General features: G+C 36.7%; 2 protein-coding genes across 3 annotated transcripts; both read left to right on the top strand.

Annotated features, from left to right (window-relative positions):
- The first annotated feature begins 1,204 nt into the window (after window positions 1–1,204).
- LOC131974781 (immediate early response 3-interacting protein 1-like) lies at window positions 1,205–2,997 on the top strand. Its single transcript, XM_059337235.1, has 3 exons — window positions 1,205–1,371; window positions 2,425–2,526; window positions 2,634–2,997. Exons 1-3 carry the CDS (start codon window positions 1,281–1,283, stop codon window positions 2,687–2,689), a joined length of 249 nt encoding a protein of 82 aa, XP_059193218.1. The 5' UTR covers window positions 1,205–1,280; the 3' UTR covers window positions 2,690–2,997.
- Window positions 2,998–3,197: 200 nt separating this feature from the next.
- si:ch211-12e13.1 (uncharacterized) lies at window positions 3,198–7,960 on the top strand. 2 transcript variants are annotated; one of them, XM_059337232.1, is made up of 5 exons: window positions 3,198–3,579; window positions 3,672–3,835; window positions 5,578–5,820; window positions 6,648–6,857; window positions 7,028–7,960. In XM_059337232.1, the coding sequence occupies exons 1-5, from the start codon at window positions 3,338–3,340 to the stop codon at window positions 7,219–7,221; spliced, it is 1,053 nt and encodes a 350-aa protein (XP_059193215.1). In that variant the 5' UTR covers window positions 3,198–3,337; the 3' UTR covers window positions 7,222–7,960. The 2 variants fall into 2 exon arrangements, with proteins under 2 accessions (XP_059193215.1, XP_059193214.1); XM_059337231.1 differs by having other exon boundaries at window positions 5,578–5,835; window positions 7,028–7,959.
- Window positions 7,961–14,877: the final 6,917 nt, after the last annotated feature.

Below are 14,877 nucleotides of genomic sequence, written 5' to 3'. Positions count from 1 at the left end.
TCCACTTTATTAACATATTGAGTCCGAAAATACACAAAAATCATGAAATCTGAAATAAAATTTTGCTATTTATGACAATAAAAAAAACCCACATATGCACAATGAACTGTTTCGGACCTGAAAAATATAACTTTAGGTTACAAATATGAACATATAAAGGTAAAATTCAAATATAATAAAACTACACACAAAAAATTACCACAAAAACATGTTTATTTATAGAAACTGTGTTAGATGATCAGCCCCTTTTTTTCCATTTTTACAAAATGCCCCGCCTGCCTCGTCCAATCCTACTTTTACACTTGAATAAATATTTTTGTACTATCAAATTAAAACGATCATATCTTTGGTTTTACATGAACCTCGGAACGTCAAAAAAAAAAAAAAAACTGGAGAAAGTTTCAGGTCTAATTTGGAGTGAAGTCGACAGCAGCTCTCCACGTGACCTCGGGTTTTTTTTTACGGCGCTTTGAAAAAAGCCACGTTATCTGATCACGCCAACGTGATCATAGAGGATTAAGTGATAATGGTCCAATAATACCGTCTGAACCCAATCTGCAGAACGAATGCTTTTGCTTCAGTACATGTTACTCAGAATACTTCTTGATAAACTATTATTATTAATACAGTATTTTTAGAACAGCGGTATTGCTTCTTTTATTTTATGCATGGTCTGAACACTTCCTCATATAGCATACTTTTTTTTTTTTTTTTTAAATAAACTTTATTAAGGCAGTTGGGTGGGGTGTAATACAAAAAAATACATCAGAACGTCGCCAGGGGGGTTCAATAAATCATAAAGAGGTTGTCATACAAAAATATTATAAAAATTACAAATATTCAGAGTTTTAGCAGCTTTCAAATTAGTAGAGTCTTTAATAGAATTAATATACTGCTTGGTTTCACTTATAAATATAGAAAAGAGGGGATTTTTTTTGTGTATCGAGATTTATGTATGTGATATTTTGCCAATAGTATAATTAGATTTATAATGTAATATTGATTTTTGTTTGTGTATGGGAAGTCAGTGAAACCAAACAGTATATTTTCAAAACAAAGGGACAAATTAGGTTCAATTGAAAAAAAAAGGAAGTTACAAATATCTTTCCAGAACTTAGACGAAAAAGGGCACTCATATAGCATACTGCACACTACTGCATCGTCTTGTGAAGCCCAATCTCTCCGAGCTGTCATCCGGTTTGACCGTCCTCAGCCACCGTAGGCTACGTCAGAGGTAAATAGTCTCTGCTCGCCTGCAGCTAGCTGCCTGAGAAGACAACATGGCTTTTACACTCTATTCTCTCATTCAAGCAGCAATCTTGTGCGTCAATGCGGTCGCTGTACTGCACGAAGAAAGGTTTCTGAGTAAAAGTGAGTAGATTTAGTTAAATTCGTATGCGTCCATATTTGTCATTAAATTCTGAACAGGTTAGCTAATGCTAACTAGCTTGCAACTTACCAGCTAGAGCAATTGTAAGAACCTAAAACATTTGGTATTTATCTTTGACGGTCGACGTTACTTAGGTCGGTTACTGTACCTGACTAATGAACGGCTAGTGATAGAGGGTGGCCACTGTTTTAATTCAATTTTATGTGGAATATTTGCTAAGAGAAAAGTTATTTTTTGAAGAATGTTATTAACAATGACCAACAATCAGAAATACTGGAATTAAAATAATTTCACGACTGTCTTTTTTAATGAAGGACATTATCTATCTCAGGCTCAGAGCCTGCTTTATATATCGTCACACTGTTAAAATATTCGCCTTACTCATTTTTTGTCAATTTTTTTTTTTTGCCTAAATCATCTCCTCATAGCCACTTATGGTAAAATCGCCTCCATCCTCAGTTGATCAGATCATGTGATTTTACCCCTTTAAGATCATCACTTCTTTGACAATTTGCCACATTCATAGGCATCAGATAAGAACCCAGCAAAGAAGAGCTAGAGGGAGATCGTTTAGTTATCAGTTTAGTTTATCAGTGTTTTATTGTTGACACTAATATTGGTAACACTTTACTCTAAGGTGTCTACATAAGAGTGACATGAGCGTGTCATAAACATGACATGGGATGTGTCAAACCACTTTAAAGTAACATTAATGCTCATGTCATGTTTCTGACTGGCTTGTGTGACTCTTATGTAGACACCTTCAAAATAAAGTGTTACCATATCTTGCTTAAGTTACAAAGGCATGTTCAAAAAATTGTCGAAGTCATTTATTTCTCTTAAGTTACATAATTTACACACAGTGTTATTACTATGCCAATAGCCATCCTTTGTTACATCCTTTACGAGTGAAATGATCAATAAATGTCATATGTTACACTTTTGGTGAAGTTTTTTGTGTTTCCTGCAAAACTTTAAAAAAAGAGTTATATACAAAGCTACATGTGTGTTCATCTGTGTGTAACCACCTTTAGTTGGCTGGGGAGTGGACCAGAGTGTCGGAGGTTTTGGTGATGAACCAGGCATCAAAGTTCAGATTATGAACCTTATCCGCTCTGTGAGGACAGTGATGAGAGGTATGTGTTTATTCTAGCGCACACAGTTTGTGTAAGTGACAAAGAAATCCAGTGAGACTCCTCTTGGCTCTGACCCTCTGTCATCTGCTGTCCTGTTTGCTCCCCAGTGCCATTAATCGCAGTGAATGCAGTCTGCATAGTGCTACTGCTGCTATTTGGATGAGGAAGAGTGAGTGAAGATGGGACAAAGCAGTCTACTGTCTAAAGGAGAACGTCTCCATCACCTCAGGAACCCTGCTGCAGAAACATTTGATCTCTGTGATTCACAAAACATCTCCTTTCAACCTGAGTTTGAATGTTATCATTTAATATTGAACATCAACGCATGGGATATTTGTTCAGGCCTCTTTGTAAACAGTAATTTAAAAATAAGTCAATGGAGCTATTCAGGATGGTTACTAATACAATAAAATGCCTATAGCTAACACTTCATTTGCCTTTGATTAAAATGTTTATATAAAAAAAAAACAATGTTTCTACATTTTTCTGAAAAATAACTGTCACAAAGACTGTAAAATGTTGTGAGTTATACACTGAAAACATGTACATTAATTCTCCTATATGTTGTTGAAATATTAAAAAAGAAAGAGTTAAAAAAAAAAAAAAAAACTTTCAGTACGTGTGCTAAAGCGTTTCATTTCCTGAAATAGCCGAAGTTGTGTTGTTTGTCCCAGCTCGCGCTCCGTACTTTCAGTATGTCTGTGTATATTGTGTTTACTTTAAGGTCCCGATTTACAAGGTGAATGAAAATGTAATGACACAAAGTGCGAATGTGTATTAAACCTGCTGGTATTATTTATGCTGGGCAATAATGGGGAATACGCAGAGTTACGTTGTTGCCTCGCTCTCTGTATGTTCCGCGTATTTTGCTTACGTTCACATTTACTGTTCTTATAAACTGTTGAAAACAAATGCACTCAAGGACGAGAAACTGCCAAGTTTCGTGTATCTTTACATCAAATATGTGACCAAAGCTCTGACTCGGAGGAGAGGCTACTTGCACACAACAACTACAAAGAACAGTGAAGTTGTTTATACGGTCCTCAACTGCAGGTAAACATGGCCCACTCCCAGTTACATTTTTAGGAGAAAGCTTTTCAACTAGTCTAAAAGAGTGGAATGTGTCCGTGTATTTGTCCTCCAAGACTGGAGACTCTTCTGTTGAGGAGGTTCTGCAGTGCTGCAGGGTATGGCTGGGATTATCCAGACACCGAGTACAGAGACATCCCTCTGTGCTTCCCAGAGATCCTCTGCCGCAGACTGCTGCTCATGGTGCTGACTGATGAAAACTTCAGGCTCAGCCCAGCAGGTAAGACTCTAACATGTCTCTTTAAACATGTGTTTAGAGGATATTTAAGGGGAGATTTCTGACCAGTTGAGAATTTATAAAAAATTGTCAAAAATCCCCCCCAAAATACCACATTAAGACACCATGACCTCAAGGAACACCATATAAAAACCTGTGCTGTGATTTGATAACAACTTTTGGAGATTCTGCAAAAACTGCATTTTTCAAAAAGTCCTCTCCCTTCGATGAAATGGCTGATGGAGACTAACATCATCACTCATGAATACAAGTTTGCTCATTGAATCTACAAGAGTCTCCGTTTTCTATACATACCCAATTTATGCAAATCCAAGGCTGTTTAGGGACCCCAGTGTGCAGAAGTAGAACATTTGTACTGCATGAGAAACATGTTTTTTTTTGCCCCAAATTGTATCAGATCAGCATAAAGTGGGCATATACAGTACAGGCCAAAAGTTTGGACACACACCTTCTCATTCAATGCGTTCTCTTTATTTTCATGATTATTTACATTGTAGATTCTCACTGAAGGCATCAAAACTATGAATGAACACATATGGAATTATGTACTTAACAAAAATGTGTGAAATAACTGAAAACATGTCTTGTATTTTAGATTCCTCAAAGTAACCACCCTTTGCTTACTAGAATATAAGACATGTTTTCAGTTATTTCACACTTTTTTGTTAAGTACATAATTCCACATGTGTTCATTAATAGTTTTGAATCTACAATGTAAATAGTCATGAAAATAAAGGAAACGCATTGAATGAGAAGGCGTGTCCAAACTTTTGGCCTGTACTGTATGTAAAGAGGAGACTCGTGGGTGCCCATAGGACCCATTTTCAGTCAGACATCTTGAGGTCAAAGGGCAAGGGACCTCTTTTCCCCTGCCAAAATGTACCTAACTTTGGAGAGTTATGTAAACCCCCTTTCCAAACATTATAGCATGGCATGGTTGGCACCAATGGATTTCTAAGGTTTTCTTATCTAGCCTTAATCTAGTACAGTGCCCTACAAAGCCTAACTGCAGTAACTACACAAAGGGTAAAACTGGGAAAAACTGCTTTAAAGTTTTTCAACGTTTTTTAACTGGCAAGCCAAATTACTGATTTTGTTATCAGTCTATTCAAAAGTCTTTACCAACTCTATTCAAAGATTTGTGTATTTTAGACTTATTATTATAAAGTAATGTTATATTTTATTCTTAATATAATTTTATCACCTTTTTACTTAATCACTATCTAGATAATAATTTCCCTATCACATAAACACAAACTATTCTTGTCTTTACTATTCAACACATTGAAGAAATACAAGACTACAATGTCTCAGTCAGAGCAAACCGCAGTAACTGCAATTTCAATGATTATTTCTCTGAAATAAAGCAAAATTTAAATCTAAAACTTTGTAACAAGATAAAACAAACATTAAGGAGTCCATTTTTGGTTTTAACTCAGTTTCAAACAAAAATGTAGTTACCGCAGTTAGGCTTTGTAGGGCAGTATAGCGTGAAAAACTGTTCCTGCCACAGCCTCTGACAGACAGAAAGTTTGCAGATGATGCCGACGTCCTAAGGTGAGTTTGCTGAGTTGACGAGGTTAAAGATTAAAGCTGAACGCTCCAGCTTGTGTTTCTGCAGATGTTTTATACACTGGAACACACATTGAGTCCATTATATTTGGTTTATTCCCAGTGCTTATAATAAAAGGTTGATAAGATGGGATTGTGAATTATTTTTGCAGGTCTGGTTCGTTTGCGTCAGACTCTGAAAACCCTTGAGCCGGTTGATGAACTGAAGAAGGGTCCGTTCATGCTGCAGGTTCGAGTCCAGGGGTATCGGCAAATTGATGCAGGGGTGGAGGTAGACATCTGTCTGTCTGCCACTTCTCGTTCCGGATGCCCAGTGTGGGAGAGCCTCCTAACACTGCTGTCCAAAAACAAGCTCCACATAGCCAGCAGATGCTTACCCAGGAGTGAACACGAATGTGAGCAACAATCAGGTGATTTCTGCGTTGATTACTTGGATTTCAGAGTTTTCAGCCTTTTCACAAAACAAACACCAATTATTGTCCTGTTTATAATGACAGAGTGTATCTCGTCATTTTCATTTATTCGTTTATTTAACAGGGACAGTGCATGGCTCTCAGCCGTACCAGAATTAGCGACAAGCTAAATTTCATCTGTAGTCCCTGGGCAGGAACAAATAACATACATCTAACACAAACAAACAAGCCTTTCAAACAGCAACAACAAAGTTTCACACTCTTAAAACGCAATACAACACAGGACAACAGCAAGAGTGAAATCACAGTATTAAGCCACAACACAAAACAATGTTAAAATACAACACTTAAGAGATTGCAAAATAGTGAACTAATGTTTGAGTTTATAGTTGGTGGGTGCATGATTGGCTGGATTTAAGCCATGATTTTATTTTAGATTTAAATCCAACGAATGTGCTGATGTCTCTGATCTCATTTGGTACTGAGTTGCAATAATTAGTGGCTCTTATAGAAAAAGCTGATCTGCCAAATTCAGTACATCTGCGCTGTACTGCACATTTACCTCTACTCCCTAATCACCCTATACACTAAGCTAACATCGGCAAGACACACAAAATTTTCAAAAGTTAAGAGTTTGTGCTTTTGAATGATATTGCAGTGATGATGGCTTTTTGTCTAATACCTTGAGAGTTTGTTTATAGAGCGTTTGTAGTGGAGCAAGTGTTGTTTTTCCAGTTTGTGACCAACTTGTGATGCAGTATGCAACATGTGAAAACATCTTCAGTTTCTGATTTTATATCTATTGACAGGCCAACCAGATGAGCCTGAGCCAGAAAATGTGAAGCAGATTGAGTTCAGAGTTCCCAGCACTACCGGCCTGCAGCGTGTATGGTCCTTCTCTGACTGCTCCCCATGTCGGCTGCTCTCTCTACCCACCAGGCTGATTGGCTACAGATGGCAGACCGCACCGAGTCTGTGGATGCTATCTGTCTGCCTGGCTGAAATAGAAAAGCACAAAGGTAATAGGTTTTATGTTGAGACCAAACTAGGTAATAAGTTACGTCGTAGTGATTTAACCTGGAGTTAATTCATGACAGCTTTATTTGCTCATAAAAAGGAAATGTGCCTCTTGGCGTCAAACATTTTTTAGTGCTGGTCAGACCCGATCATTGCTCTGTTGTGTCATCAGGGGTTGAAGTCATCACAGCTCCCGTCAACATCACTGCCCAGTTTGAAGAGCCTCTGCTGGTTCCAGCCATAGTGACCATCAGGTTTTGGGAGACGACCAAAAACGGGGGACAGTCTCCTGCTCAACGCCTCAGCTTCCACATGCAGCAACATGGAAGCAACTTTTCCCACTTGAAGGGATTGATTTATAGGTGACTGATTGTTGAAAGTTTGTAATTTTGTTAAAACACAATAAAAAGCTGATATTGTACATTTCATGTTTTGTTCTGCTTCAAATTGGATAAAACATCTAGTGTAGTTAGTTAGTCTGAGCAATCAGCTTATCAGAATTCAACACTCAACTTTCTACTCATATGATTACAAATTAAGGCCTATTTATAGCAATTATGGATTGAATATATTCTCAGTCAAAAGAGCATGTATTAATAGAGAGATCTGCCTCTGGGCTACATCTTGTATTGTTAAAGGTGTTGTCAGCTTCATTGAGTGCAGCTGCTTCAATTCCTCTCATTAGGCTTGAGATCTCTTCTACTGACAAAGCAGGTATTTTAGATGAGATGAGATATATTGGATAATATTAAAAAGGTCCATGTCATCCAATAAAGATATTTTTTGTGTGTAAGACTATACTGTACATGTTAATAGTAAAATAAAATGTCATGTCAATGTAATTACATGAGACACAAAATTAGTTCTGGCAGAAAAAAGAAATGCTCTGTGTGTCCCAGAACGTCACAGGCAGAAAAAGTGCATAGAAAACCCCTTCATATTGAAATAAAAGCTTGTATGATCTCTTTGCTTTCTGCCAGCACACTGCAGAGATTGAATAAAACATATTTCACTCTGTTATTAAACACATTACATGCACATACAATGTATTAAACCTCTTAAAACCCCACCTGAATCCCAGCAGGAAAGAGTAGACGAGAAGGGATAGACCAAGGTTAGACTAATTACTACAGTACACTTTGATAACAAATATTACCACGACCACTACAGTACATCAACATGATAGCCACTGCCCGGACTATCATGCTCTGTTTTTTCCAGGTTGGTCCTCAGTGTTAACCGTATGAATAGTATTTTTCAGGCTCAATTATTTGAATATGACAATTTATGACAATATAGCATAAGTATGCTGCCTACTTTGAGTATGTTGCACACCGTAATTGTTAAAATCCACAGATCAGTCCCTTAATCATCCGATTCCACTTCCCAGCTCTGCAGGGGCACAGATGGGATTTTTGAACTGGGACGAAGCTGTCAGCAAATTATTTCAACTTTAAAAATGAACTGTAGTGTTCTTTGTTTGGGAACATTTTTGCCCTAAAAGCCTAAATTTGGTGCCTCTAATTCTATTTAATCTATTCTAATGCCACTATTCCATCTTAATCATTGCATATTTTAATGAATTGTTGTAATGGAGAATAAGGGTTCTTCTGTTTTATTTAACCCTTATAATGGGGGATATTACATACTGCCAGAATGTGTAAAAAAAAAAAAAAACATACGAAAATAATATTTTGAGAAAAAAGTTTACGAGACTAAAGTGGCAAATCTACGAGAAAAAAATGTGCAGATTTATGAGATTTAAAGTGATGAATCTGGGAGAACAGAGTTGTTTTTTCCCACCTTAAATCTCTTAAATCTGAGACTTTTTTTCTTGTAGATTTGCCACTTTAATCTGGTAAATTTGCAACTATAGTTCTTTGCCTGATAAAGGGTTAAGGGATCATACTTTGACAGTCTTCTTGCGTCCGGTTGCGATACGATTGTTCCTTAGCCTACAAAATAAAGTTTGAAAAATGTCTGCATGGGGCACAGCTGCTAACAGGTGTGCAGCTTACATTTACATTTCCCACCATCCCATCCCAAAAGTGACCCAGCAGAGAAACTACTGATGGAAAACCAATTTTTACTTTGGGGATTCAATAAGAGTCACTTTCACTGGTTTCCTGCACAGAAATTAGTTTCCCACTCTATCTAATTAAAAGTTATGCATGTTTATTTTGTGCAGTCTATGTTTAAAATGCATCTATAAAACAACAAAAAGGAGAGAAAGGAGCTAGGACTCAAATAAAGGAAGTAAATAAAAACAGCAGGAAGCGAGATGTCTCCAAACAAATCTTTGCTGCTTTATTACTAACATGCATTTTATTTAACTGAGGAGAAAAGTAATTTCAAATCATTCATAAACAGCAGGCACAGGCAGTAAACTATTATGACCCATAATCAAGCCTAAAAAAAGAAATCTCAGAGATGATGAAACTTTATGAAAAGATTATAGATCACAGAGGCCATTTATTGTTAAAAATCTGCATATTATCGAAAGTGTTCTCTATTATCTCCACGAAAAAGAAAATACCAAATAAATTACACAAGTAAATTGTGACAAATATAAATAAACCAACAATTTGTGAAATAATTAAAGACATGTATTAGATTCATTGCAGACAGTATTATGTTATTTCATCATATGTTTTAACAACAACATTACTTTGTTGGATATTATTTTATTATTAGTTTTTATTAAAAAATGTAAAGTGTGGTTTTATTTCATGAGGCATTGTTCCCAGTAACACTTTAATTTCTAAATCGAAACATATATGAAGTCGAAGTAAACCAAATAGCTGATCTCATCATAACGAATATCTGTAATCTAATCTTATTAATCTTATTGATGAAATGTCAGAAAATAGGGAAAAAAAACTCTGTTATAAATCCCCAAAGCACAAACACATGAATTCAAATGTCTTGTTTTTTTTTTGTTTTTTTTAAACATTTTTAAATATAAGTAAATATAAGTTCATGACCATATATGACAAAGAAAATCATTAAATATTCATATTTGAAAAGCCAGAACTGTTTGGCACGTTTTGATGTGATATATTACACTCAAATGAAGAAAGATGTTTTTACTCATGAAAGTAGATTTGAATGATTCCACACAACATTACAGTTTAAAGGTGTAAAATGTGTATAAAATGTGAAAAATAATAATAATAAAACATTGCCTGTCATAATTTCCCAAAGGCAAAACAGATCAATTCAAATGTCTAGTTTTAATTAATAGTCTCTCTACGTTTAAATATGAGTAAATATAAGTTTATGACCTATAAAAGCATTAAATCTTTAAATAGGAGAAGCTGGAACCAGCAGATATTTGACATTTGAGCTTGTAAAATGACTAAAATGATGATTTGATTATAAAAACAGCTGCAACGAGTCGATTAATCTGCTAATTGTTGCAGCTCTATTGTCACACATCACACGAGGACTCTGAGGAAAGAAACACACTTTTCTCTGATTAACAGCTAATCTAAATTAAAGCTCGTTCTTCCTGCTTCCCGTCTTCTTCTTCTCCTTGTGGAAGGCTTTTCCATCTGCCTGCTTCCTAAAGCTCAGTCTGACGTCATCATTCAGCCCCTGATCCTTCAGCTTCTGTTGGAGCTGAGAAACATTATTACTCACACAGAGAGATTACATTCTGCATTGTTCTTTACATTTCATCCTCTGGAAGCTCTTTTTCAGCCTTTTTTTCTTCTCCTGTAAACAAGAAGAAGTTTAAAAGTCTGTCTCCTGTGTTATTAAAAGCAGATTTACCTGCTTCAGCATTGCCTCCATCACGGCAGGGTCATTGGGATCCACAGAGCTCTTCGTCTGCAGCCTCAGTCTGATCACTTGCTTTGAACTTGTTTTGGGGACTTTAGAAAGACAATCAAACATGATCAGTTCAAAGATTTCTGCTTGGATAACAATCAGCATCCTGCTGATATAAAAGTGTCATCAGTTAGTTTTGTCCTGCCTGTGGTCAGTTTAGAGCAGGGATGGGCAACTGGAGGCCCGGGGGCCACATACGGCCCACACTCTCACTTGAAGTGGCCCTCAGTACAACTACATGCATTTGAGCATGAAATCTTAAAAGTGCAGTGTAAAAATGCACAAAATTACTTTTCGCGATTAATGTTGGTCTGCTGTTCTTGCACTGAAAAAAAAAAAGAAATCACAGTAAGTGGTTATTTTTTATTTGCTTCAAACCTTTTGTATTCCTATTTATACTGTTATACATGCATTTGAGCATGAAATATATTAAGTTAATGCACTGTAAACATATTTAAAATTGCAGTTTCATCATATCTGGTTAAGTGCACGGTCCTATATGTGGCCCTGTGGTAGTGGTGATGAAAAATTGTGGCCCCCTCCAGCATTTAAGTTGCCCATCCCTGGTTTAGAGCTATACTACAGGCCGCCAGCAGGGGGCGGGGCTTATCAGTGAGTTAGAAGCAGTTACTTCCTCCATCTGTTGATATTCTCACATTTAAGTCAACAAAAACTGATTATCTGCAGTTGGTCACACTGCACGCAAACATCAGCATCCTGAGTGTTCACTTTTTTTTTTTTAACAATATTTTTATTAGTTTTCAAATTTTACAATAAAATTCAAACAAACAAAAGTAAATGATAACATACATAAAGAATGCAGAGCAGAACCCAAACCTTCATACACACACCCATTCACACCAGGTAGATTTGCACAAAATGATATAGGCCTATGTATACATACACGCACACATACATACACATATGCATTGCACACGCATGCATATCTAAACCACATGTACGAGTGTTCACATTTATTGCCCAGAAATGTTTTTTTATTTTCTCACCTGATACTAAATTAAACCTAAATCTAATATAAATACTGTTTGAATCAGGGGCTACCACTCACCTGGACTGTAGCACATGAATGCTCTCCTGAAGTCACAGTCCCAGTCCGACCATCTTCCAGAGGATCTGAAATGTGCTGCTGCACAAGTCTCAGAGTCACCATCAGGTTGCCCTGGCCACCAGTGTCTGAACGAGGAGCTGCTTCCATCGGACCACTTCCAGGAGTCTCTGAAAAGGCCGATCCAGACTCTTCCTTCTTCTGGAACCAGCTCCTGGACCTGCTGGTTCTCTGTCATGTCTCTCACACTGGCCAGGTCTGTGAAGCGTTCTCTGCAGTAGCTCTGAGCCTCAGTCCAGGTCATGGTAATGTTAATGAGGAAAAATTTCACATTCGGCCCTAAAAATAGATACAGAGAAGAGCTGTGCAGAGGCAACATAACACACAACATAGATGCATACTTTATATTTGAGTTTTTCTCCGTATGAATATTTTCCCCTTTATTTTTCTTAATGAATGTCAGCATGCATCTTTATATAAACCTGCAGCTTCTCACATTGAAATGAAGGCAGGACTCACGTCCATCTGCTTTAAATGACCTTCATGTAACTGAAGACAGCGAGGCAAAGAGCAGCAGAGAAGAGGAGAGGTCAACAAGCTAAACTGGTATGTTTTAACCCTCTGGGGTCTATGATCGTGCCGTCCTGATCAGATCACGTTTAACAAAAAAACATTCAACATTGAAATTCCCAGGTCATTTAAAACCAACGATATGATAAAAAGATAAGACAAGATCATAATGATAATATGTCATTTTGCACATAGTTTGTTTTTGAAGAGTTGCAGCTAACAAGAAAAAAAACGCTAAATACACATGTTTTTGTGGGACTTTTTTGTATATAGTTTTATTGTATTCAAATTTTTACCTTTTTATATGTTCACATTTGTATCCTATGTTTACATTTTCAAGTTCCAAAACAGTTCATTGAGCATATTTGTGGTATTTATTGTAGTAAATAGTATAATTTTTCAACTCGGATTTCATGATTTTTGTGTATTTTTGGGCTCAATATGTTGATAGAGTAGGTTAAATCAGAAAAAATAATTGTCAGATCATATAGGTGAAGAAAAAATGGATACCAAATATGGGCATAGTAAACATTTTTTATGTGGTACATGAAGGGCAAAATCAAAAGTATTCAAAAACGGCCAAAATAGGCTCAGACCCCAGAGGGTTAACGTCACTGCTGAATATTCTCACCTCTGACAGCAGAGCAGACTGCCTGAGTGTTGTATGTGCAGCTGAGATCATGCCACAGTCCATCATCATCCATCACTGCGCAGTGTTCTGCATCACTTGCACTGTTTGGTTCTCTAGGAAACCATCGTCTGAACTCCGCCTCCCCTTGTTTGTAGAAACTTCTGTCTGACCACCTCCAACTCATGTCATTGTCGTTGTACAGCCCGATCCAGGCTCCCTGAAACACATCTTTGTATTAATAATAATATTCAGGTGTCCATATGAACACTGAAAGAGGTTCATCATCCTGTAATAATTCCTGCTTTATGTACTGGACATTAAGAGATCACTTATAATGCATGCAAAATGGGGAACAAAATCCTTTGTCCTTATTCAGTGTAAAAACATTTTTTTTAAAGTTTCTCTTTGAATACACCTGTCACTGAAATGATTTTCAAAAAAATCTTTGAAAGGAAAGTAAGAGAAAATTGAACTCACATGGACGATTTTGCTTAAATCTACCATTGTGTTCAGGATCTCCACATCCTTCTTGCTGTCTATCGTGACCAGGTCTGTGTATTTCTCTCTGCAGTAACTTTGTGCTTCAGTAAAATTCTTCCGGTCATAAATGAAATGGTACTGACGTTCAACACACAGGCCTGTAGAGAGACACATGCATTTATGCTATGAATAACTTTTTATACATGTTCACTTTGTAACTTTACATTTGAATGGATTCAGATGTGTCATTGTGTACATTTACACAAGTTCTGCACAAAATGACAATTTAAAGTATTTCTTTTTACTTATTCTGCATGAAAGAAACAGGACTTCTACATAGGATTTCTACAACACAATACATCATCATATTATAAACCTTTTTGGCTTGTGACCTCTTTCCGAGTTCTTTTTTCAGAGCTTAATTTCTTCTTCTTGTTTTCCCCATCAATCATCTCACTGCAGATAAATCTGGTGACCCTTTATAGGCTCTGACCCCGAGGTTGGGAACCACCTCAGGGGCCGACATGCCTGAGGGCTCCACATGTCAATAAAAAATTAACTTAAATAAAAATGAAGTTTAATTAGTGCAGGTATAAAGTGAATCCCAGCAGTGAAGAGACTGAGCACATTTTAAATTATTCATCTCTAATACACTTTTCAGAACAATTAAAGATGTGACTGATTTCTACTTTTTTAAAAAGGAAATCAGGTAAGTGTGTTTTTGGGTTTAAAAGTCACTTTGACAAAGATCACAGGACTCAGTTAGAAATGACATCCTCCCACACAGACTGGAAAAATAGAAACGATGTCCGACATCCCGGGATCAGAGCTCTTTATTCAGCCATGTATGATGTTATCAACATCAACTAGTCTGGTTCAGTCTGTACAACAATTATAATGTAACTGAAGGGCATCATTAAAGAGTTGTGATGAAAGCTCCGCAGCCACAATGATATATTAATGTAGTGTGAATGTAAAAGAAAAGAAAGACTTACCTGGTGTGGCTATGAGGAGCAGAAGAACCACCAACATCTTGTTTTCTCTCTCACTTCACTCACTGCTGTTGAAATAGGTGGACTGTGTGCAATTCACCAGAATTATTCAAACTTCATGGTCAGATCAGACACAGAAATCGTTTGCATATTTGAGAAAAAACAGGCATATGCTCTGCACGTTCTTCATGGTGTGAATGACACTATTGTTTGTCTGCTGATACAGAAAGACAATACAGCACATATTCAGAGCCTTTACTGCAGTAAAAGTACTCATATTCCACTGTGGACATACTACACTACAAGTAAGAATGCTGCATTCAAACCTGACTGAAGTAAAAGTATTCAAAATCAGCAAATTATACTGAAAGTGAAGACAGAGAGAGAGGGAGGGAGATTTTTTTGATTTTTGAAATCAATTTTATTCAACACTTAAAAACACAACAATAAAA

Source organism: Centropristis striata, chromosome 7 (assembly GCF_030273125.1).
Source record: "Centropristis striata isolate RG_2023a ecotype Rhode Island chromosome 7, C.striata_1.0, whole genome shotgun sequence".
Taxonomy (NCBI): Eukaryota; Metazoa; Chordata; class Actinopteri; order Perciformes; family Serranidae; genus Centropristis; species Centropristis striata.
The sequence above is the reverse complement of the archived record's forward strand: the minus strand, read 5'-3'. Positions and strand labels throughout refer to the sequence as shown.